Source organism: Macrosteles quadrilineatus, unplaced genomic scaffold, assembly GCF_028750875.1.
Source record: "Macrosteles quadrilineatus isolate MER2022 unplaced genomic scaffold, UCM_ALF_1.0 Scaffold_8__2_contigs__length_117827958, whole genome shotgun sequence".
Taxonomy (NCBI): Eukaryota; Metazoa; Arthropoda; class Insecta; order Hemiptera; family Cicadellidae; genus Macrosteles; species Macrosteles quadrilineatus.
In genome coordinates, this window is record NW_026542601.1 from 24668610 (window position 1) to 24696480 (window position 27871).

General features: G+C 25.4%; 1 protein-coding gene across 1 annotated transcript; it reads left to right on the plus strand.

Annotated features, from left to right (window-relative positions):
• The first annotated feature begins 1861 nt into the window (after nt 1-1861).
• LOC129001384 (uncharacterized) lies at nt 1862-27757 on the plus strand. Its single transcript, XM_054428636.1, has 6 exons — nt 1862-1922; nt 2228-2267; nt 2719-2775; nt 3693-3755; nt 26429-26589; nt 27343-27757. The coding sequence occupies exons 1-6, from the start codon at nt 1896-1898 to the stop codon at nt 27703-27705; spliced, it is 711 nt and encodes a 236-aa protein (XP_054284611.1). The 5' UTR covers nt 1862-1895; the 3' UTR covers nt 27706-27757.
• Nucleotides 27758-27871: the final 114 nt, after the last annotated feature.

Consider the following 27871-nt stretch of genomic DNA (forward strand, 5'->3'; position numbering starts at 1 on the left):
GTCGCGGACCTGTTTCCCTCCCTTCAAATAACATTTTTGGATTGCAGATACCTTAATCTAATCGTCATAAACAGTTCCCACACTCCGGACTGCACGCCTCTACTACTTCCTTCGGCACTTCCTATGTCGCAGACCTGTTTCCCTCCCTTCCCATAGCATTTTAGGATTGTAGATACCTTAATCTAATCATTATAAACATTTCCAACACTCCGGACTGCTCGCCTTTCCTACTTCCTTCATCACTTCCTACGTCGCGGACCTTTTTCCCTCCCTTCCCATTGCATTTTAGGATTGTAGTCACCCTAATCTTATCGTCATAAACAGTTCCCCACACCAGAATGCTCACCTTTACTACTTCCGTCATCACTTCCTACGTCACGGACCTGTTTCCCTCCCTTCCCATAACATTTTAGGATTGTAGATACCTTAATCTAATCGTCATAAACAGTTCCCACATTCCGGACTGCTCGCCTTTACTACTTCCTTCATCACTTCCTACATCGCGGACCTGTTTCCTTCCCTTCCCAAAGCATTTAAGGATTGCAGATACCATCATACCATAATCTAATCGTCATAAACAGATCCCACACTCCACACTTCTACCCTTGACTAAAATGTATCGAGTAATCTTTAGTATAATCTTTGCTGAATAGTAACAACTGATGTTTTTTCTTTTGTACTGTATTTTGTTTTGCTAGTATACTGTGGATAGATAACTTACAAGTCTTTTGTTTACTTTTTCCTTGTTATTTAATTCAGTCAAGATGGTTACTTAGCAACCCATAAGAATAATGTTAAAAAACTGTGACTTTCAGTTTCATTTTTCTACGTAATTAGATTTTTGTTGGCAGTTCTAACCGCAGTAAACTCGTTTTTAGGCCAGAAATAAACTATTTACAACATTTGAAGGAAATCGTCGGAGCCGTTTTCGAGATATTTCTGCAAGCAAGCAACCAAGCAATTAAGCTTACATACATACAAGCAAACATTGCTCGTATTGGAGTATAGGATTTGGTACAATGTTGCTTTGCATCACTGTCAGTGGCAATGAGAGGTTATAAACGAAAACATAACCTCTCTTAGAAGTTATGAGTAGTGATTTTTAGTAATTAAAACATTGTTGTTGGTAAAGTAGTGTACGCAGCTCGCGTAAATAGTGTTAATGACACTCGTAGAAGTTTGTGAGGCAGCGCAAAGGCTCCTACCTTAATTTTTCTACTCATGTCGAAAATATAAAAAAAATTATAAACATAGGTTAGAGGTCTACGTTTATCAGAATAAATACTTACACCCTCAGTCACCCTCTCAGTTTTACTATATTCACGCAATCGTTGCGTAAACTACTATAACAGCAAACTTTTGTTGTAACTGTAACCCAATGGCTGTGCATCACCATCAGTTTCAGCATATTTGGGACAAATTCTCCATATAGGTTAATTTTATGAATACATACTAAAAATATGATGGTAATTTATTCATCCTATATACAAGCGCTCCCATCCTGCCTGAAGATTTTGTAAAAGGTTGTGAATTTGTTTATACACTAATTATTTCATTGTTTAGGAAATTACGTCGTGCACTACAAATTACTTGTTACTACAGCTACTTTCTTAAAAATACTTCTGAGAAATATCATTTTCTAACGCAAACTCCTTTGCAAAGTCCAAGCTATCAATTAAGGAATTAACATTTCACAAAAATTTTATATATATTTGTGATAGTATCTAATAATCATATTATTCGGGAGATTTCCTCAATACTTTACACAGCATGTGCATGTGTTTGTACAGCATGTGCTGTATCCCAATTATCTATCATCCACACGGGCTACATAGTTCTGCACTTGTTATTCAATTCTGAACTCTCTTACAGTACAGTAGCTACCTTGCACATCTATGATTCTCTCTAGTGTTCTTGTACCGGTTAGTATTAAGAATATAAAGAAGTTATATTTATTATAACAATGTAATCATAGTTTTTACATTAGAACTTTATTTACTATGACCTTTAAGTTAATATTTCAACAATTGTTTCTAAAATCCAATAACTTTATTATTATGAAACTTAAATGTAGTTGAAAAAAGTAAGAAAATAATCATCCTATTTTATTGCACATAATTTTTAATTTTATTATTTGCATTTAATTATTCATGTCTTTTCATTAAATATAGTAGACTACGGTTTAAAGTATATCACAAGAATTTAAACTTATCATGTTTAATTTCAGTTTCTCATCTTCCAAGGAATTTTGGCAGTGAAGAATGATGGTAAAGTTTTCCTACTATATTTCTTATAATACCTTTTAAGATTTGCCTCTATATTATTCTAAAGTATATTTAATATTATTAGTAAAGATTGGAATATAATTTAATTTACAGGATGACTCTAAATCTAGTATTTGATAGTACATAATATAGTTATGCATGTGGAGATTTTATAAAAGTTAAAATACTTGAATTACAACTGAGGTTTAGAACTGAATTATACGAAATATAGAATAAATCCACTGTCATTAAATAAATTAAATTTTATCTAACAAAAGTCTAAAAGGGTAATTGAGCTCAAATAATTATTAATTATTTGATTTCCCTTATAAGTCCATTGATAGTGATAAAAATATACAAGCCCGCATTACGCTATCTTTAACGGTGCAGACAGAATACTCCTAAATATATAATGTATACAGTCCCTATGTATGTAAATTGACTTTGATTATAGATAAAGAAGAAGCAGAGGAGATCGACGTTGATTTCAATTATTTAGACACATCAATATGTAAGTATACGTATAATAATTCAAAATACACTATAAAGGGTGAACAACTTAAGAGTCCTTGAGGCCTAGACGTTTTATCTCAACAGTATAAGTGTAAATATATTATTACAAGGGTTATTAGACGTATATATTTTTGCTTTTTTCAGGCAATTTAATAACACGTACGACGCTGATCGAGAAGTTATTCATAAATTTTAATATTAAAAATTTTATCAAAAGACCTTACACGTTATTTTATTATTTATTATTTTTTATTTTAGGTGCAATTTTAAGACTTTTTACTTTTGGAATTTCTCTTTAAACCTACTTGTTTAGGAGCTACAGCGTGTTAAACTTTGAAAAAAGCTAATGGCATAATGATTACAACCACACGGCAAGCTAACTTTCGTCAATGATTTTGCTTTGAATGCGATTACTTCATTTTTTTTTTTTTAGATTTTTGTGATTTATTATTTTATTTTATGAACAGAAATATTTTTTTCGATTAGTAAACCTTCATTCGATTCTTATTTTATATCTTTTTATGCAATCAGCAAGTTTGGTTGGTTCGGTTAGGTTATGACGATTTAATTTGATAATTAAAAAATTATAAAAATATTTTATAATTTTTCATTATTTTACTCTCTTATCGTCAGTTTTAAAAATTATTACAATACTATAGTAAAACATTTTAGGATTGGGCGAAGGATTATTTTTTTTATTCAGCTAAGAGGTTACCAATTCCTAGGCTAAATATGCGGCGTAGAAGTGGCCTTGCTGCAACTTAAAATTCTGTAACTATATGATTTTATGAAAAAATATATGTGATCACTTAAAGAGTACTTTCTTAAGAAACCTTCTTATACTTATACTATGGTAAAATCGATAAATTAATAAAGATGTTATATAAATTCATAAGCTTTATGTTCTTGTTTTAGCTCGTACGGCATTTTACTTTGAAAAACAAGATTTTCAAACAGCAGGGACCTACGAACTTTTACGTAAGTAATATTTCAAGGACTTTATTTGAAGAACATACAAATTTTAATTAATATAGTTGATTAAATTTAATTTAATTAAGGGAAAGTTATATATATATATATATATATATATATATATAAGTAGATATATTCATGTCACTTCTGGGCCAAAAAAGGAGCCACTCAAAAATTAAATGAATTTTCCTATTTTTTTATACAATATGCTATATTTTTTACCCTTTTAGGTCAATTTCTAACATATTCATATTTTTCTAGAAAAAGTATATAATTTTGATGAAATTTTCATGAATATGTCTATATTTTACATAAAATTGACTACAAAACAAAATGTTTTTAAAAACAAGTAAAATTTTAAAATTTAATTTTTATACAAATTTAACTAAAACAGTTTCTTTATCTTTGAATGTTTTAATTTCAGTAATAATTAAGTTTAAATCTTTTTTATTTAATTCTTTAATTGTTTTTCATCAAATATATTAATAAATCTATGAGGTAAATGAACTTTACATTTTTCTAATTCAACAATAACTGTTGGTCCATATTTATCTTTAACTTTTTCAAATTTTTCTATTTTATATTTTGTATTCAATTCTAAACTTTTTATTGGTTTATATTCTTTGAATTTACATTCTCCAATATTATTAATCTCTTCTAATAGATCCATTTATTACAAAAAATAATTATAAAAATTTTAAACAGTAAATAATTGAAATATATGAAAAGAATTTTAAATATCACACAACAGTTTGTTAGAACTGTTGTGTGATATTTAAAATTATATTTTTTTTAATAATATCTGATGTATCACTTATGTTATCAGAAAAACCATTATGTTCATATATTATGCATGGATCATTTAAAGTTGATAGATGTTTTAAGAATTTTAAAAAAATATTATCAAATTCTGGTTTTATATAAAAATTTAATTCTAAAAGTTTAAAAATCATTGGTAATAGTTTTTTAAATGATATATTTCTTTTTGTAAAACTGAAATATGCATTAAAAATTACTGTAATATTTCTTTTATCTTCAAAATTTAATTCAAAATCAATATTGAATATTTTGTTTAAGAATTGATAGTAAAATATCCAGTTTGTATAATTTCTTTGTTTTAAGAATAATTTTATATTTTTAGGTGTTATTTCAAAACTATTGTCTAAAATACATAACGTATAGATTTCATTGATTAATTGTTGTGTGCGATATGGTTGAAAATGATTAAATTCTCTTAAAATATTTATAAGATGTTTGTTTTTATTTTTTCGTTTATTAATCTTTTTTTTTCAAAAATAATTTTTTTACATATATTACATCCTATATAATTTTTTGTAATTGTAAAGTTATTAAAATTATGACATTTATAACATATATCCATTTATATATAAAATGTTTATATCTAAATGGAAGAACTTATTCAGTGTCATAAATGTAAGAAGAAAACTAAAAATATTAATCCAGAAATTGTTGAAATGAAGAATGGTTTGTTTAGAATTGCTACTAAATGTTCAATTTGTAAAACAAATAAAAGTAAAATAATTAAAAAGGAAATTAAACCAATAATAAAAAAGGAATTAAATAAAAAAGATCAAATAATTGAAGCTAAAGAAATTCATGCTCTAATAAGAAAAAAATTTCGAAAAAGAAAAATAGTTACATTAGGTATTGATGATTTATGGGCAGCTGATTTAATCATTATGAAAAATTATGAAAAAGAAAATGATGGTTATAAATACATGTTGAATGTTATTGATACATTTTCTAAATATGTTTGGTCAAAACCATTGAAGAAAAAAAATGGAAAACATGTATCTATAGCATTTGAAGAAATAATTAAAGATTCAATAAAAATTGGCCATAAACCACCAAACTTATTACATACAGACAAAGGATTAGAATTTGTAAATAAAGAATTTAATGGAATTTTAAAGAAATATAATATTAAAATGTATCATACAGAAAATGAAGAAAAATCAAGTATTATTGAAAGATATAATAGGACTCAAAATGAAAAAATGAAAGTTTTATTTGAAATTAATAAAAATTTTAGATGGATTGATATTCTTAAAGAAATAGTTAAAGAATATAATAATTCATATCATTCAACAATTAAAATGAAACCAATTGAGGTAAATAAAGAAAATGAAAATGATTTATTAAATACAGTTTTTAAATATATCCCACCAAAAATAATTACAAAATCTAAATTTAAAATAAATGATAGAGTTAGAATAGGAAACAAAAAATCAACTTTTTCAAATAAATATAAAAACAATTGGTCAAGAGAAATATTTGTTGTTTCCAGAATTAATAATACAAATCCTGTTACATATAGTATTAAAGACTTGAATGATGAAGATATACTTGGTAGTTTTTATGATTATGAATTGAAGAAAACTAATTTGTAAAATTTTATACTATATAAATGGAGAAGGAATGTTCAAAGTGTAAACAATTAAAAAATATTAATAATTTTTATAAAAATAAAAAATATAAAGATGGATTACTTTCATATTGTAAAGAATGTGATTTAATTTATAGAAAAAAGTTATATGATAATATTATAGTAGAAGAAAAAAGTGAAAAAGTATGTTTGAATTGTAAGGAAACAAAAGATGTGGAAAATTTTCATAAACATTATTATAGTAAAGATAAAAAATTTGCAATTTGTATTGAATGTGTTAGAAAAATGATGAGAGTCACAACCCATTGTGAATGTGGTAGAGATTTAAAATGGCTTAGTTATCTTCAAAAACATTTACAAACTAAAATTCATAATAAAAACATAAATAAATTAGAAAATTCATAAAAATAATATTAATTTTTGAAAGTATTATTTAAAAAAATTACTGGTTTTAAAAAAGTTTAAGTTTTATTTAAAATACTTTATAATTTTTAAATTAACACATAAATATTTATCTTAATATTTATATTTTACAACAATAATTTTTTCAAATAAAATTATTCTTAATAAGTCGTGCACATTTTTCTTCTAATAAATGAAGCGTACAAATAAAAATATATTATGCCCTTATTGTAATAAGAATATATTATCTAAAAATTATAATAGACATTATAATTCAAAGAAACATTTTGAAAATAAAACTAAATATGAAACTGAAGTTAATAAATTAAAACTTTGGTGTAAACAAAATAAAATAGTTGATTATCAAAACGAAAATTTAGATCAATTAAAAGAATTAAAGAAGTCATATGATCCAACAAATTATTCACTATTTAACAGTGAAAAATTAAAAGAAATTGCTAACAAATTATCTGTTAGAAATGTTGACAATTTAAATAGAGATGAACTAATTAAAAGATTAAATAATATCAAACAAAATCCTAATAATCTAAAATATAGATCATTACAATTTATTCAAAATCTATCAATTAAAAATGGTATTAAAATAAAAGATAAAACTAGAAAAGAATTGATTGGATTATTAACTGATCATTTAAAAAATAAACCAATTCCAAAGGAAAATGTAATAAATATTCAGGAAGTGTCATCATTAAAAGGTTATTTTCAAGAGTATTATTTAACAAATTCAAATGATGATTTAGATATATCTGAATATTTAGAATCACAAAGAAATGAAATTAAAAAATTGATTGAAAAACAAGAATTTAAAAATAAAAGAGGTCAGTTATCATTATCTTGTGAATATGAAAGACAATTAGTAAATGGTGATAGTCAAAAAACCCAAATGTATTATCCTTTAAGAAGTTCAGATATATTAAACACTGATGAATTTATTGATGATCAATTTAAAAAATTAATATTAAGAGAAAATTTAAATCAACCATCAAAAGGATCTGGTTGGTCATTAAAAAGATGTTTAGATTTAAATTTAAAACTAAGTAAACATAATTCATTAAATGGTGGTTCATATGTTGAATTACCAATTGAAATAAAAAATAAAAAGTGTTGTATAAATTTCAAAAATAAAGATGAATATTGTTTTATTTATGCAATTAGATGTGCTATTGATAAATATGAAGATAAAAAGTTTGATCATCCACATAGAGTAAAACAATATAAAAATTACTTGAATGATGAAATTTTTAAAGAATTTGATTATCCAATGAGTTTAAAAGATATAAAATTATTTGAAAAAAGATCATTTGATTCTAAATATAATTATCCATCCATGTCAATTAATGTATACAGATTTGATGAAGATAAAAAGATTGTTCCATTACAAATATCTGAAAATTACAATGCGAGATTAGATATTGATCTATTGTATATAAAAAATGATAATAATTCACATTATGTTTTGATAACAGATTTAAGTAAATTTGTTTCTACTCAATTAACAAAAAGTAACAGACATAAGAAATTCATTTGTAGAAGATGTTTAACACATTTTTACAAAAACAAAGATTTAAGTGAACATTTAATAACTTGTAAATCTCTTGAACCTTGTCGACCAATTTTGCCATTTCCTGGTGAAACTGTTAAATTTGAAAATTATTGTAAAAAACTTGAACATCCTTTTGTAATTTATATGGATTTTGAAAGCATTCTGAAAAAGATTAATACTTGTGAAAATAATCCAAACAACTCATATACAAATAAAATTCAGAAACATATACCTTATGGATTCACAATTTATTTAGTTTCTAGAGTGACTAATAAAATATATAAACCAATTTGTTATAGAGCAAAAACAGATGAAGAAATGAAAAATGTACCAAATAAATTATTTGAATACTTAGATGAGATTTCAAAGTATATAGCTAAAAAATATAATTCGAAAAACAAAAAGCCTATGAGTTTAACTAAAAATGAAGAAATTGAATATCATAAAGCAAGTGTTTGTCATATTTGTGAAACTAGTGGTTTTGATAATGATACAAGACGAAAGGTAAGAGATCACTGTCATTTAACAGGAAAATTTAGAGGTGCAGCACATTCAAGTTGTAATTTAAATCTAAAATTTCCACAAAATATACCTGTGTTTTGTCATAATAGTTCAAACTATGATACACATTTGTTTATCAAAGAATTAGCTAAAAAATATGGTAAAATTGATTTAATAGCAAATACTGATGAAAAATATATAAATTATTCAGTAAATTCAGGATATGGTTATGAATTTGAAGATGATAAACCTAGAAAATTTGTAAAATTCTCATTTGTAGATACGTTTAGATTTATGGCCTCATCAATTGATAAGTTAGCTAAAAATCTGAAAGAATTTAAACACTTGACTAAATTTATAAAAAACATTGATATAATTGAAAAAGATGATGAAACATTTGAAATATTATCTTCTAAAGGTATATTTCCTTATGAGTTTATAGATGACATTGAAAAATTAAATTATGATAAAATATTAGATAAAGCACAGTTTTATAGTTCTTTAACTGATGAAAATATTAGTGATGATGATTATAAATACTATCTAAAAGTTTGGAATAAATTAAAAGTTAAAACATTAGGAAATTATTCTGATTTATACAATATTCAAGATGTGATGCTATTAGCTGATATATTTGAAAATTTTAGATCAGTTTGTTTAAAGAACTATCAATTAGATCCTGCACATTATTTAACATCACCATCATTAGCATGGGACTCTATGTTAAAATTAACAAAAATAGAATTAGAATTAATAAGTGATTATGATATGTATTTGATGATTGAAAAAGGTATAAGAGGTGGAATTTCTCAATGTGTTACAAGGTATTGTAAAGCAAATAACAAATATACCAAAAATTATGATCCTAATAAACCTGAAAATTACATGTTATATGTAGATGCAAACAATTTATATGGATGGGCCTTAAGTCAAAAACTACCATATAAAGATATTAAATGGATGAATCCAAATGTATATACAACTGATGAATGGAAAGAAACTATATTAGAATTAGATGAAAATGCTGATTATGGTTATATTTTAGATGTTGATTTAGAATATCCAAAGGAATTACATGATAATCACAAGGATTTACCATTAGCTCCTGAACATTATAATAATAAGCTTTGTACTACATTATTTAATAAAAAAGACTATGTGGTTCATTCAAGAAACTTAAAATATTACTTAAAAAAAGGATTAAAACTAAAAAGAGTCAATAGAGTGATTGCATTTGATCAAGACAATTATATGAAAAAATATATTCAATTGAATACAAAATTAAGAGCTCAATCAAAGTCAGATTTTGAAAAAGACTTCTTCAAATTAATGAATAATTCCGTATTTGGTAAGACAATGGAAAATGTTAGAAATAGATGTGATATAAAATTAGGTAATGAAGAATATTCATTAAAACTAGCTAAAAAACCAAACTTTAAAACATTTAAGATATTTGATACCGATTGTATTGCTTCTCACATGATTAAAGAAAAAGTAAAATTTGATAAACCAATTTATATAGGATTTTCAGTTTTAGAATTATCAAAGCTATTGATGTATGAATTTTATTATGAAAAATTGAAGAAATTTGATCCAAATATAAAACTATTATATATGGACACTGATAGTTACTTTGTGGAATTAAAGAAAGATCCTTATAAAATTATTAAAGAAAATATAAATGATTTCGATACAAGTGATTATAAGAAAGATCATGAATGTTTTAATGAAAAGAATAAAAAAGTAATTGGAAAATTTAAAGATGAATTAAATGGTGAAATTTTAGAAGAATATTGTGGATTAAGATCAAAGCTATACAGTTATGAGTTTGATAAGAAAAATCCAGTTAAATGTAAAGGAATCAAGAAAAGTGTTGTAAATAAGTCAATTAATATGAATGATTTTAAGAAATGTTTGTTTGATGATGTGGAACAATATAGAGAGATGACATGTATTAGAAGTTTTAAACATGAATTATACACAGTGAGAATTAACAAATTAGCTTTAAGTAATAAAGATAATAAAAGATTTGTATGTGAAAATAGAGTAGATACATTACCTTGGGGACATAAAAATATTACTAAATGAGCGATCAACCACATGCATTAATTATACCAAAAGAAGTTTTAAATATAAATGATAACCAAATAATATATTTATATCCAAATATGACTTATGGTAAAATATTTTTATTTAGATATAAAAATTATAATATATATCAAAATAAAGAAGATAAAAATTTAAAACCATATAGAACTAAAATTAAAGAATTTATTAAAAAATATTTTTAATAAATGGAAATAATAATTATACCAAAAGAATTAATAAATAGTAAAAATGATCAAAAATTATATTTATATAAAACAAAAATATCAAATAAACATTTAGTTTATCTTTTTAAGTACAACCAATATTATGTTTATCACTTAACATTTAATTTTTGTATTATGCCATTTTTACATATAGTTTTAAAATACGTTAAAGATAGTTTTAAAGAAAATGATCAAAATATAATTAATATGTAATATTTATAGTTGAATTATTACAACTTATAGGTATATTACTTTTTTCCAATTTATTAAATGCTTTCTCTTTTATTAAGCTGTTTTATATCATTTTTAATAGAACTATATAATTTACATTTATCATTTTTATAATTTATTTCTTCAAACTCTATATTATTTAGTTTTAAAACTTTTATAAACTTATATTTTTAATTATTTAAACAAGTCACAATATTAGTGACTTGATTATTTCTTAATAAATTCTATAAAATCTATTAGTTTATTTAATAATTAAACCTTAAATAAACCTTTACAAACTTGTTTTTTTAATCAATTAATCTACTTCAAGATTTTTATGGTATAAAAAAACTTTAATAATTCTAATAAATTTCATGTTTTTTAATAGTTTATTTAATAATTAAACCTTTATAAACTCATTTTTTATCATTTATTCACGCGTCGCGATTTTTGCGACGCGTCAAATATTTAATAAATTCCATAAATTTAATAATTTATTTGATAATTAAACCTTAAATAAACCTTTACAAACTTGTTTTTTTAATCAATTAAACTGGTTGCAATTTTAGTGACTTACATCTTAATAAATTCCATAAATTTAATAATTTATTTGATAATTAAACCTTAAATAAACCTTTACAAACTTGTTTTTTAATCAATTAATCTACTTCAAGATTTTTATGGTATAAAAAAACTTTAATTATTCTAATAAATTTCATGTTTTTTAATAGTTTATTTAATAATTAAACCTTTATAAACTCATTTTTTATCATCTATTCACGCGTCGCGATTTTTGCGACGCGTCAAATATTTAATAAATTCCATAAATTTAATAATTTATTTGATAATTAAACCTTAAATAAACCTTTACAAACTTGTTTTTTTAATCAATTAAACTGGTTGCAATTTTAGTGACTTACATCTTAATAAATTCCATAAATTCAATAGTTTATTTGATAATTAAACCTTTATAAACTTATATTTTTAATCATTTAAATCTAATTTTATATAGAAGATTCTTTTTTTAATTTTAAATACACAATCGATCTTACATTTTCATTATTCAATAAATTTCCTTCATTATCTTGAATAGTAATTTTAATATTTTGAATTTTATTTATATTTTTTAAAGGAACATAATTAATTTCATTTGGCTTTTCACTAATCTTTAAACCATATTCAATATTTGGAAAGAAAGAATATAAAATTTCAGATTCTCTATGTAAATTTAAATGATCTTTATGATTTTCAATACTAGGTTCAACTAAATTACAATGGATTTCAATAACATCAAAAGGTCTTAATTTTGGTAATTTTATTCCTTTTATTAATACATTTGGTTCAATCATTTCATCTTTTAACCCTAATAGATCAATTATGAAAGCTGTGACTATAATTTTAACAGGTGATTTTATTACAATAAAAGGACCATTGTTTTCTAATAAAAATTCATTTTCATTAAATTTATCATATTTATTTTTAAATTCTGTTAAACTTTTTGTAAATAATTTTTTTATGTCTTCTAAGGTGTAATATCCTTTCTTTATATTAAAATATTGATCAATTGTTTTGTTTTGATCAATAATACTAAAACCATATATATTTTTATAATCATTTGGTACATTTAATATAAAATTATCTGAATAAAATCCACAAAGACCAATACTATAATTTCCATCTAAATGAATTGGATGTTCTAATCTTAGTTCAATCTTTGAAGAATTGCCTATAATTTTAAATAATTTCATCTTATTTAAATGGAAAAATTTTTAAAGGAAAAAAATAAGATAAAATTTGATACATATGATGAAAAAATCAAGAATAATCAACCAATTAGATTGTTAATAATAGGATCAAGTGGTTCTGGTAAAACAACATTACTATTAAATTTCATCTATAAAAGATTGATACCATACACAAATTTATATATTTTTAGTAAATCAGTAGAGCAGCCTGCATATATAAAACTACAACATAGATTTAAAAATATTGAAATGAACATTAACAAAAAAGTTGCAAATTTCTTTGGTTCATGTAAAGATATAATTTCATTAAATGATTGTAAACCAAATTCATTAATTGTTTTTGATGATTGTATTTTAGAAAATCAAGATAAAATAAAAGAGTATTTTGTAATGGGTAGACATAAAAATATATCATGTATTTATCTTTCACAATGTTATTCAAAAGTTGACATTAAATTAATAAGGAATAATTTAAATATGTTATGTATTTTTAAGCAAAATAATCATTATATAAAACAAATTTTTGATCATTTTGTAGGTTCTGATATGTCATTTAATGAGTTTAAGGATATTTGTAATGATTGTTGGAAAGAAAATTATGGATTTTTAACTATGAGTTTGATATTAAAAACAAATGAAGGAAAATATATGAATAAGTTTTCTAATATAAAATTTTCTTCTAAATAAATGTGGTGTATGCTTGATTTAATTGTTGATAAAGTATTTGTTATAATAATATTTGCCTTATCTTTAGTGTTTATTTTTCTTATTAAATTTACAGAAAATAAAAAATGATGTGTTTGTGTTTAATATTAGATTTACTTATTATTTTTGTTTTATTTATATTAATCATTAGTGTAGTGTTGATTGTGCTTAATCGACATAGTTTATGTTTATGTTAACATGGTTTATGTTTATGTTAACATCATTTATGTTTATGTTAACATATTTTTTCTTTTAATAAATGGATAACATAACTGTCGACAAGGCTAAGAAGTTAGATGAAATTGAAAAAAAATTAATAAAAGAATTTAAAAATCAAATTAAAATTGATGAAAATTATGAACAAATTAAACAAAAAGCATATGAACCAATAACATCTGCAATTGGTAAAGTAGAAAATAAAATTGGTGATGTTTTAAATGAAAATAAAAATTTAATGGATTTAGTACCTATTGTTAATCAATTTGCAAACATATCAATACCACAATCTGAAGAAGAATTTATGTTACCTTCAAGTACTCCATTTAGACCACTAAGAGAACAAATTATTGAAGAAGAATCAACATTTATAGATCCAAATATTGTTTCACCTCAAATATTAAATAAAATCATTGGTCCAATTGCACAAAAATATTTACCTAGAGCAAAAGATGATAAATTTGGTTTGTATTGGGATAAACATAAAAAATCATTTATGATTGGTGATAAAATAACAGTAATTGATAATGATGATTTACTTGTTAATGGTAAAACATATACTGGCACTCAAGGTTTATGGAGATTATTGACATATAAAGACAAACCAGATGATAATTTATATAGTCAAGATGATTTTAATAATTACTCAAAAATTTTATGGGAAACAGATTCAATTTATAAAAATAATGATCCAAGTACTAGAAAACCAAAATCAAGTAAAGGTAATAAATATATGAATTTGATTAAATTTATTTGGGATTCTAAAGGAAATATTGAAGGATCTGGTATTAGAAAATATTCAGAAAATAAAATTGAATACAGATATATTGATGATTTAAACAAATTAGAAAGTATAATCAATTATATATATGCTCAAGAAAAAGCTGGAAATAATAACTTTATCAATGAAAAAAGGGCTATTAAAGATTTTATTTCAAACAAATTAGATGAATTAATTGAAAAACCTGATGGTATAAAATATTTAAAAAGAATATTACCAACTATAACATCACCAATTATAGGTTCAGGATTATTAAATGATTTTATAAATAATTTACCATTTGAATTGCATGTACCTGGTTTTCAATATCTAGGACCTGGAACTAAGCGACAAAAAAGATTAAAAAGAGGTGATCCTGGAATAAATGATTTAGATAAAGCTGCTAAAGAACATGATATATTTTATAGAGATCATAAAGATACAGAATCTAGAAATGATATTGCTGATAAAATATTACAAGATAAAGCATGGGATATAGCAACATCTAGTGATCATGATATAGGTGAAAGATTAGTTGCTTTACCAACATCAGGTGCTATGTGGTTAAAAAGAAAATTTGGAATGGGATTAGAAATAGGATTAAAATTTTAACCTATATAAATGGAGAAAGTTAAGGCAAATTTAACTGATTATCAAAAATCTAAAATTAAATCTGCTTTTAAGAAAAATAAAAATTTGACTATACAATTTGAAATAGATCAATTTAAAAATGGTAATGATGTATTATTATTAACTAAAAGACAATTGAATAAATTAGAAAAACATAAAAAATTAAATACTGGATTAAGACTTGAATTTTCTTATAATCAACTTAAACAAATAAAAGATGGTGGTTTATTAAATGAAATATTAAATGTTGCTGATTATATTCCTGGCATAAATAGTTTAACACCAAAAGTTAGAAGAGGAGCTAAAGTAGTAAAAGACAATGTTATTCCAAAATTTCGAGAATTTATAAATTGGTTAGATCAAGAATTAGCTAATGTAAAAGGATCTGGATTAGATGAAAACACATTAAAATATGTTAAGAAAAAAATTTCAACCCATTGACTTTAGCTGATTTAGAAAAATTATGTCAAAATATTAAGAATTTTAGAGGTGTTTTTATGAGAGATATGCTTCCAAAAACTGTTAATAAATTTGAATGTGGTGTAGTCAATTTAGATTCTTTTTCTGGTAATGGAACTCATTGGATATGTTATTATAAAAAAGATAAAATTAAATATTACTTTGATTCTTATGGAAAAATTGTTAATAAACCTTTTAAGGAAATTGTTAAATATTTAGGAAAAGACAATATATTTTTTAATGATTCACAAATTCAAAATTATAATGATCCACCTATATGTGGTCATTTGTGTGTTTTTGTATTAAATGAGTTGAATAAAAATATAAGATTTGATAACATAATCAATAAATTAATTCTTAATAAATATGGATTCATTAAATATATTTGATCTATTTGGTAGACAGAAAAAATATTTAATTGAAGTAAAAAATGATTATATTAATTCAAAATTAAATTCCATTTTTAATGATATTAATAAGGATTTAAAAAACCATATTAAGAAAACTAATAATTTGGTTAATGCTATTAGTCTATCCAAAAATTATTTAAGTATTAATTCTAGAAGGATTGTTAATGTAAAACCAAGCATTAACGACTATGATGTTGTCATAAAATCTGAGTTAAATGAAGTTTTAAATTCTATTATTAAGGTTGGTAATGATCATTCAAAAACTAAACAGGATTTAAATGAATTGGTTAATTCATTATTTAATCTAAAAATGTATGTTGAAGATTTAGAAAAACAACTTGAAGATAAACTTGCTGAAAAAATAAGATTAGTAACTGCTGGATTAGCACAAATATTAGAAGATAAACTTAATACAGAAAACCAAGAAGATCAATAATTTTTACTATATAAATGGAGTTTATTTACTGTCTTAAATGTAAACAAAAAACCAATTCTAAAGACATTCAAACAATAAAATTAAAAAATAAAAATATGGTTAAAGCAAAATGTTGTATATGTAATTCAAAGAAAAGTAGTTTTACAAAAATTTCCTCCTAATAAATGGCTCTATATAATTCATTTGATTATTTCATTATCAGAAACCAATTTCTATTAACCAATGAAGATTGGGATATTATTTCAGAAAAATATGAATTGAATGATGAGATGATTAGATTGTTTCAAAATAAATTGAATTGGGAAAAAATTGCTAAATATCAAATTTTGAATGAAAAGATTATTACTGAATACATAAATTATCAGTTAAAAGATCATATTGATTTGATTTGTAAATACCAAACATTATCTCAAAACTTTATTGAAGAATACAAATATATGTTGGATTGGGAATTACTTATTGAAAACCAAAACTTATCTGCTAAATTTATTGTTGATAATGTTAAAGAAATTCAATATTTTAAAGATAAAAATGATTATGATACTGTTGATTAAACATTTTTCAGTTGATTAAATAGATTTCAGTTGATTAAAATTCAAAATTAATAAAATTTTACTTGTTTTAAAAAACCTTTTTCTTTCCATATTTTTTCATAAATTTTTCCTTAATAAATGGCTAATACTTATGAAATTGAAAGAGCTGAATATAAAAATTTTTATCCTTTATCTAAACTACATTTCAATGAACCAAACAAAAAAACTGAATTTAATATTGATTTTGGTGATGGATTTTGTTAATCTAAGTTTCAATTTTATATTTCAGGATCATTAAAAAAATCTGATGATAAAGACTATAGTGCTACAGATAATGTAAAGTTGATTAATAATTTTATACCATTCTTATTTTCAAAAATTGAAATTAGAAAACATAATAAATTAATTGAGGAAATTGAATATCCTGGACAATTGAGTACAATAAAAGGTACTGTTACTTATTCAAAAACAGAAGCAGTATCCAACATTTGTAATGGATTTCAATCAGATTTCAAAAAAACATTTGAAGCTGTGGGTAATCTATCACATTTTGGATTAGGTTTCTTTGAAAATGTTAATGTTCCAATATACAAAGGAGGATTCAATATATGTTTTGTTAGATCTGAAGATAATGATGCTATTTTTAGATGGAAAACTAAAAAAGTTGATGGAACTTTTGATGATACTACATTACCAGGTGTTGGAAAAGTAATTATTGATGACTTTTTCATTAGAGTTCCAATAATTGAGTATAAAACTACAAGTAAAATTCAATATATTAATGAAATAACTAAAAAAGAAAAAATACTATTTCACTTTAATCATTGGCAATGTATTGAACAAAAGACAATAACTGGAAAAACAGTTAGTTTTGATATAACAAATATTTATCGAAACATCTATAATCCAAAATTTATAATAGTTGGTTTTCAAAAAGGTAGAACTAATGATCAATTATATGACACTTCAAAATTTGATAGTATGTATATTAAAAATATTAGAGTAAAATTAAATGGTCACTATTATCCTGATGAATTAATAAATCTAGATATAAATAATGGAAAATTTAGAATTGTATATCAAATATATCAAGATTATAAAAAGGTTTATTATAATAATAGTGAAATGTATTATGATCCAACAGAATTCATTGAAAATAGACCATTGTATGTGATTGATACAACAAAAACTCCTGTTAATATTTCTGGTTCAAAGAATGATATTATTATAAATATGGATTTTGATTATGATATAACTGTTGCTAGTAAAACTAATTGCTATGTGGTTGTTGTGTCTGAAAGATTATTAGAGTATAATGTGATTAAAAATGATATAACTGAAATCAAATAAAATTATTATAAAACCACCATTTATTTACTACTTTTTGACATATTTTTCAAAATATTATTATATTTTATAAATAATGAGACTACTATTGTTAATTTAAAATTTGTTTCATAAAAAAATATTAATAAATAAAAATTTTTGATTTTCAAGGTCACAGGAAATGAATATTTTAAATTTTATTATTTAATAAATTTGTACTTACCTTATAGATATATCATACCAAATTTCATGTAAATATCATAAAAAACAAAAAAGTTATTAAGGTTTTTAGTTTAAGGGTAGTTCACCCTAAATTGGAAAATTTTAGTAAAAACATTAATTTTTAACATAATTATTCATAATTTTTAAGTTTCAGAATTTTTTGATAATTTTTTCAGTAAAATAGTTTAATAAAAACATACATTAGTTCACTTTTCTTTGATTTAGTTCAGTAAAAGTGCACATTTTCCAACTAATCAGTAAAACACTTGAACAAAATATGATTCCGATAAAACCACTTTAGATAAAATAGTTCACTTTTAGAGAACATTTTCTTTAAAAGATAAAAAATAGTCCACTTTTAGTGAACTGTTTCTTTAAAAACATTTTGTTTTGTAGTCAATTTTATGTAAAATATAGACATATTCATGAAAATTTCATCAAAATTATATACTTTTTCTAGAAAAATATGAATATGTTAGAAATTGACCTAAAAGGGTAAAAAATATAGCATATTGTATAAAAAAATAGGAAAATTCATTTAATTTTTGAGTGGCTCCTTTTTTGGCCCAGAAGTGACATGAATATATCTACTTATATATATATATATATATAAGTTATATATATATAAGTATAAGTATAATATATATAAGTTGATAATGTTATGTTACTTCTAGGCAAAAAAGGAAGACTTTAATAATTTAATGACATTTGCTGTATTTCAATAATATGTAAACATTTTTGCCTCTTTTAGGCAAATTTTCTACATTATCAGAAAAAAATAAAATATTGATAACATCTTTATAAATTTAGCTAAATTTCCTTAAAATTGTCTAAAACAAAATACACTTTTAAAACAAGTAAGAATTCCTATATTTTATTCAAACTTGTAATATTTTACTCTTGTAACATTTTATTTACATTTTCATTTTTGTAAATAATATTTTTTTCTTTTTGAGCTACCCAAAATCTATTAAAATTATTGAATTTCTAAAAAAAAAACTCTCATGCTATTTTGTGTATCATATGTCCACATTTGATAGTAAATATAGTAAAAGAAATGTTATCAAAAATTATAATCTTAAGATGAAATGATAAGTATTGATTTAAATTGATAATAAATATCACCAATGAAAAGTGTGTAAACAATTAATGCTATTTCATATATTATACGTTTCTGTATGATGAAAAATAGTTGAAAAAAGTTGATTTAGAATATTTACTAGAAAAGTACCCTGACTAGATCCCACCACTAGGTGCCATCAAATTTTTAAGTTATTTGTTCAATAAAAAATTACTGAAAATGAATTGAATGTTAGTAAAATGCAGTGTGAATTTACATAACTATTTCTATTAGTTAACAATTAGTTGAAAAGAAAGTAATAGTATAATCAATGATAAAATTTTTAGACTATGTAGATATAGATAGAAACTAGCCGATTGAACAAAAAAGTGCCAAGTCATTACATCAGCTAATTTGGGTGGGGTTGATTTCTTACGTATATTCTCATTCTGTTTTATGAAGAAATATTAAAAATAAGAGTTTATTGATGGTAACAGTTATTATATATTGATTGAAGATGAAGTATAAAGAAGATTACCTTTGAAAAATGTGAAACTATCGTGTTGTGAAGTGAAATGTGTGTGAAGTGTTTATAACCATATTTGATTTGTTCAAGTGTTTAACCAATATTTTATTAAGTAATAGTGAATTATTAAACTATTTACATATACAGACTATTATATATTTTATTGTTTGCAATCATAATTCGTATAAAGTATAATGTATAATTATTATGCATTATACAATTATATTCGTATAGTATAATGTATAAGAATCAAACAACCATAATTTCAAGGTCAAGTGACTGCAGCTTTGTTTGACTGTTTTTGTTTTTTACTTTTGTCGAACCATATGATGTTCAAGGACAGTGGTCACCTATTTTTATTTATTTATTTACAGGTTATATATATATATATATATATATATATATACATATATATAATATAATAATATTTATACATATAATATTATTTTTATATATCCGTTAGCACGATAACTCGAACAAAAATTATTCGATTTTGATGAAATTTACTATAAACGTGTAAACCTACATTTATTCGAACGGGTGCGCGAACCAGCATGATCGGACCATGGGAACGGGGGTAAAATGGGTTTTCCCATTTTTGACCCTAAAAACAAAAAATTTGGAATTTCTTTCCCAACCATTTTGTAGAGATTAAAAAAGACATAATTTTTCCTACAGTCACCCGACAAAGTTGGCTTCCTTGTACTGTTTATAGTACAGAAAGCTGCTAATTGCTGCATATTTATACTTTGCCGTACGGTTTATACTTTGCCGTACGGTTTATACTTTGCCGCACATCAGGATTCCAACGAAACAACACAAAACAGCGTGGTTTTATTATGCACGTAATCCGTGTACGCTTGGAAATAGGTTGGCAACACTTAAAGATAATAATACTATGATCAGCTGATTGACTATTATAACTACGATTTAACCTGTCATTTCGTGTTTATAGTTTCGGTATTTCTGAACTTTCTGGACTTTTCTTTTAAACGTTTTTAAAACATTCCTACGATCTTAATAAACAAGAAAATACCTTTAAAGCATTTTTTTAGGTGCGGAAACCACTTCAAATTAGAAAAACATACGGAACTATATTCTCAAAACGCGGAGCACATTTCTTGCCGAGGAAAAATAGCGGAGTGATATGGACCGCGGGTACTACTTTCTCTAGGGCACCATTTGTGTTGCCAGCTGAACCTAAAAACGTGTTGTATAGTGTTTGAAAGACTAATTATTTATATGCTTTATAGTGACTGTAGGAAAAATATAATGTGTAACACGAGTGAAAAAGGCCTTTGCTGCACTCGAGATCATTCCGCACTCGCCTGCGGCTCGTGCGTAAACATTGCTCTCGTGTGCAGCAAAGTGCCACTTTTACAACTAGTTACACAAATAACTATAGTATATTGAAGCATTGTTGTATACCTAATGGTTACAAAGAAAATAAAAAAGCGTAAATTTAAAATTCCCAGGTTATTCTTATTGAGCACATTAAAACTGTTATAGTTTACTTGTTAATGGATATATGTTCATAAAATTTAGCAAATTTATTTATTTCATCCTATACTATTGACGTTTGGTAAAAAACACACTTTTTACCTTTCCCGTAGCAGCAAACCTAAGCATTTGTCAAATCTAATGTTATTTAAATTGGGGAAAAATATGGCTTATTTATAGAAATATTTTAGTTAAAATGTAATTAGACAAGTTGAAATTCACTTAGTCTGCAGGTTTGCTGCGGTGGGGGTATTTGTTTATTTAAAGTCACTTGTATCAAACTCATTTATATTTTCGTTAGTAATCTTATAAGGGCCTTTCTTCAATTATACAAAATAACTATCAGTGTCCATGTATAATAATTTTGCATTTGGACCATAATTTTTAGCTTGTCATAGTAAAATTCATACATTAAAAATTTAGAAAATCTTTATCAAATATACTAAATGTTTTGAAGTTTTGTTTTAGCTTGTTTCAATAAATATTATTAATAATCTAATTTTATGTCACATCTATTCCTCTCATTTTCCATTGTTTTACCGTATACATAATTATTCATCAACATGAAGAAATCTTTTACAAAATCAGATTTTGATTGTGCTCTTAGTTTTGTATTCAGTTTGTAACATTCTAAATCAACATCTAATATGTAACCATAATCAGCATTTTAATCTAATTCTAATATAGTTCCTTTCCACTCCTTAAAGAATATACATTAGGATTCATCCATTTAATATCTTTATATGGTAGTTTTTGACTTAAAGCCCATCCATATAAATTATTTGCATCTACATATAACATATAGTTTTCAGTTTTTGTTTTATCATAATCTTTTGTATATTTATTATTTGCTTTACAATATCTTGTAACACATTGTGAAATTCCACCTCTAATACCTTTTTCAATCATCAAATACATATTATAATCACTTTTTAATTCTAACTAGTGTACATGTTGCTCGAATTCGAACAATTACAAAGTATTACAGGAGTTATTTCAGATTGAATAACAGTCATATTTACAATGAGTTTAAAAGAGTCAACTCAAATATTACCGTTGTGTAACTCAGACCCTGTTTATCTTCGTTATTGATAAACCTAAAGCATTCCGGACGGTTCTCTCCTTCTCAAAATGCCTCGCTGTACAGGCAACACAGGTCATTAATAGAGGGCCAATTGAGAACGAAAAGTCGTTTTGGGGTAGTGTTATGGCGCATTTGTAAGCAAATAGTTGAAGTTGTCCAGGTTCAGGTTCAGACTGTGATGAGTTAAGCCTATTACGCGCCACTACTCTGTAGCTGCGGTCGTTATCACGATTGCACCTCCTGTCTATGTTTCGTTGTCGTTGCGTCGGAGACATTTATAAGGAATAAACAACAAATAATAAACAAATTATAGCTACACAAAACAACGATAAATGCACAAACTTAAGTTACAATCATGCTAACACAATCCATCATAGCGACACAAAACAACGATAAATACACAAATTTAAGATACAACCATACTAACACGATCCGTCTTGGGGGTTATGTTTACACAAACTCAAATAGTAAATAAATGTACTCAATGTGTTTCATTGAATTGAAAAGTAAATAACAGCAATAAAATTATACAGCTGATCAAAATGTAAACAATTATGTTCTTCATAAGGATAACATGGGAACTTTCAAAGCCACTGGGGCAGAGCCCAAGGGTCTTTTTCAAAAATGTAAGGTCAGTTTGCAAATCTACGCGACACGCTCTTTCCAATGAGACGTCAATGGATAAAATCGGTTAGGAAATGGCGGAGGAGTTCAACCGACAAACTTTCGTGTAGCGTATTAATTATATAGATTCTATTTTGTTAATTTCAACATTAAGTCCCATGCTAATGATGGTGATGTTAAATAATGTGCAGAATCTAACTGATAATTTTTTACACAAACTGATCAAAGATATCAGCTAATAAAAAAAACCCTGGATATTATCCAAATCAGAATAATTTCCTAATTTGTTATCCTTTAGTTTATTCCAAACTTTTAAATAGTATTTATAATCATCATAATTTATATATTAATTTGTTCAACAACTGTAAAATTGCGCTTTACCTATTATTTTATCATAATTAGATTTTTCAATATCATCTATAAATTCATATGGAAATATACATTTAGAAGATAATATTTAAAATGTATCATTATCTTTTTCAAATTGGCACAGATCTTCGTGGTTAGTCGTACTTGATGACTGTTTTGTTGGAACTTCAATCTAATTACCGATCCAATTAATAAAAATTGATATGTATGGTAAAATAGTTTTAAATCGTGATTTGTAACATGAAAAAGATAGCATGCAAGAATGTTTTTATTTTTTGGTTAGAGAGGTTTTGTCTGTGGCAAAGATGTGGCCAAAGGTTTGATGCGTAAAATATATATTTATGAATTTTTACAATCAGAGGTTCAGTTGTGGTTTAACTTGGGTTGAAGAGGAAGGGAAATTTTAGCATTTCGCAACGCATGGAAAGAAACTTTATCGTACGATGCGCCTGCTGAATGGACTTTTACTTTACAGTTCTAAGGACAAGAAAAAGATGAATATACAAATCACCAGTACACTCATAATACAGGGCGTTTATAAAAGAATTATCAGGTTTTAATGGCATGTACCTCACCCAATTCTTGTCCCAAATTCATTTTTGAAACATGTGCTTAAAACTTATGTTTCCAAGCTTTATAATCAGCTGTTTAATGGTCTGTCTTGGGTTTTAATTGGACGTGTTTGAATCATTTTCAAAATGATTACGATTCAAGAAAAAAAACATGTTGACGATAATGACTTGAACCTTCTCAAATGGTCCCTTAGATCTCCTGATCTAACGGTGTGTGATTTTTTCTTTGGGGCTTTGTAAAAGACAAATGTTATGTACCGCCAACAAACGCTTCAAGAGCTCCGTGGACGAATTCGCATACCCGTAGTATCAATCAACCTTGCGGTGCTAGCCGGTGTATGGGACAATTATACAACATAGATTGGAAACTTGCTCCACGGCTAATGGACACCACATTGAGCACTTGTAGGGGTATCTATGAACAATTTTAGAGTTCTCCTTTCTAATGATATATTTTATATCCGTATTTGTTTAACATTAAAGTCAATAAAATGTTTTAAAATCTGATGACTCTTTTAGAAGCGCGCTTCATAAAACATCTTTCTGTATTACCAGTTTACATTTTTCACTTAAATTAATAAGTATACATCATATACTGTATACAGAGTGTCCCGTAAGTAAACAGTAATACTCCAGAAAATGGTTCTATGGGTCAAAATAATGCAAAAATCAAGGATAAAATTGTTCCCAAAATCGCTTTGTTAACCGGATGCTATTTTGTATTTTTTGAAAAACATTTTTTTCTTTGGCAATTTATAACCGATCTTTATGAAAATTGGTATGTACTAATGTAGTATCTCTTTAAGGAACAAAATATTTTTACGTTTCCATCCATATGCCTTCTCAGTTGTCAGTCGTTTTAAAAAAAGAAACTATCATCTTTTTAAAACAACATCATCCAATGCAATACACTCTCGAGCACAGAAACAATATTGAGCTACCTAAGCACAGGACAAAATGTTTTGAAAAACACCTCTTTTACAATAGTATCAGGTTCTTTGCCGTGCTGCCTGAATCCCTTGAAGTGGAAAGAGACAACGACAAATTTGGGAGAGCAATGCAACGCCTACTAGTTAAACGAGCTCCTTACTCTAACAACGATTGTTTTTAGGTTGCCGAACAAAAAGGCGTACTGTTCTGTTAATTTTAGTATTTTTGGGTTTAGTTTTATTTGTATTCTCCTGTTTTATTTATATTAAACAATGTAAATAAGTTATATTAAACAATGAACGTTTTTTTAGTCGCTATACAGGGTGTCCCGGACCTCTCTACCAATATTATAGGGTTCCTAAATATCATATTTAAATAGTCCGAAAGTCCTTAGTTACTCAAACAGCCGCCATTTTTTTTTATTCACTTAATCTTACTTTTTCTGAAAAGTTGTTAAACATACGAAAATGAAACTTTGCACGAACGTTTATGATAACTAGACAAAGCTAGAAGAAACACTGTAACAATTTTCCAAATTCATCAAACAAAATGGCAGCTATTTACAATCTTCTTTTCTTAAATGACTCAAAACCCGTTTATTTTACACGGGTCACTTTTTTAAGGCGATTTGATGAAAAAATCCATTGACAACTTATTTTATTGGATTGGACTTAATTAAGATTGGCGAATATTAACTAATTATGTGGCAGCTTTAGTGATACATGACCGCATCCCTTGGCATGCACCGAAATTAACCTCCAGCGGTCACTGTGGTAACCAAATGGCGGCTGTGTGAGTAACTAAGGACTTCCGGATGATTTGATAGCATGATATTTATATATGTTTCTCACCCAGGAACTACTGTAAAATATTGGTAGAGAGTTCCGAGAGACTATGTATACAGATTTTCTGTGCACAATAATGATAATTTGATTTGATTTGATAATTGACTCTCTTCTGCTCCCTAATAAAGCCAAATACTTTATTCTGAGTGACAGAAATTAAGTTTACCCTTTTTAAAACTTTGAATAGTGTTTTCATTTTAATCTTGAATTAATAACTACACTATATATGTCCTGTCAAACACTTGGCAGAATACAATCAAAGTAATTTAATAAAATCAAGTTGAAACCTAAATATAATTTTTAGTTTGTATTTCAAATATGGGGTTTTCAGTAACCAAGAGAATTGAAGTCATGGAACAAGCCATAGCAGTAGATGAGTATTCCTGTAAACTAGACAAAGAATCAGGAGAGCCGTCGTATCAGCTTTTAATGAAAAAGTTGTCGATGCCAGGTGGCAAACGCTATACTCAACTGGTACTCAAGAATGGACAAGTAAGATATAGTTTAAACTATTGTAACCAAACCATAAGCAGTCACACAAATTTGAGAATTACCAGAACACTTATGGAAAAGACATGGCATTTAAAGTGTACTTGAAAATACAAGAATACTTTAGTATTCGCAGATCAAAATAATAATCACTCATTATCAAGACATTAGTTATAAACATGCATGTTAAATTACTCAAGGCAGTTTATATTTAGCATTCATTTAAGTGTTTGGATATTACGTAAGATAATTGATTAATACAAACTGAAACACGATTAATACAAAATAAAAATACGAGTTATCATCCGTGTTATCTTAAGATAGTTATAATTTCAATCAGTAAAAATTTAATTTTGTTGGTGAAACATTTATTTAGTTTATTTAGTTGATATTACTTAGATAATTAGCACTATAACGCCCATTTCACAACTTAAACTCGCCTAGATTACAATACAGTACTTATTTTTATTGATCAATAAGGATGGTATTATTACAGATTCCCAGATAAACATTATCTGTGATTTTAACTCATGACCCATTGTTTTTTATTGCAAAGGTTGTTGATAATTTTCTTAAACGCTATGATATTTGTCTGGAAGCTGTTAATTTACTTTGATTAGTAATGTATACAACTGCTCTAGCTACAGCCACAGATTAAAAGGAGACTCTTTAATTTGTGCCAGTGCCTAACAACATATTATTAAAATATAATTCCTGATGTAAATTGCGTATTAATGTAAGAGGTAAATTTTTCAGGGGCTGGTTAACCTCCCATTGGCCACCTACTCAGATCACGAAACTTATCCTTTGCTATCCTCCTTTACCAATGGTGATGTCATCGCATCTGACACTCGACTGTATCTTAAGAAGGGATCGACCCCCACCAACCTGACTCTCCTAGTCTACGGGATCTTCTCCAGATTACCTGTAGGTGAAAAAAAAGAAGCTTCCAAAGATGCGTACCACACAATAGTCTTCAACCGAGAGGGTGATGATGCTTCTATTACTTTCAAGAGCCAAAAAAAATATATTGATAAATCTATTGTTAAAAAACATGTAAAAGATGGAGAATACCAAAGACTTGAAGCAGTCTGCAATTCCAAAGACCTTTTGGTCTGACCTTTTGGAAACAAAAACATGTCAATCGATGACCACTTAGTAAAAACCACTTAGAAACTGTATTGGTTATTATTACACCCTGCATTTGAATAAGTGATTCACTAATGCTAAGTAAAATACCCCCGCCGCAGCAAACCTGCCGACTAAGCGAATTTCCATTTGTCTG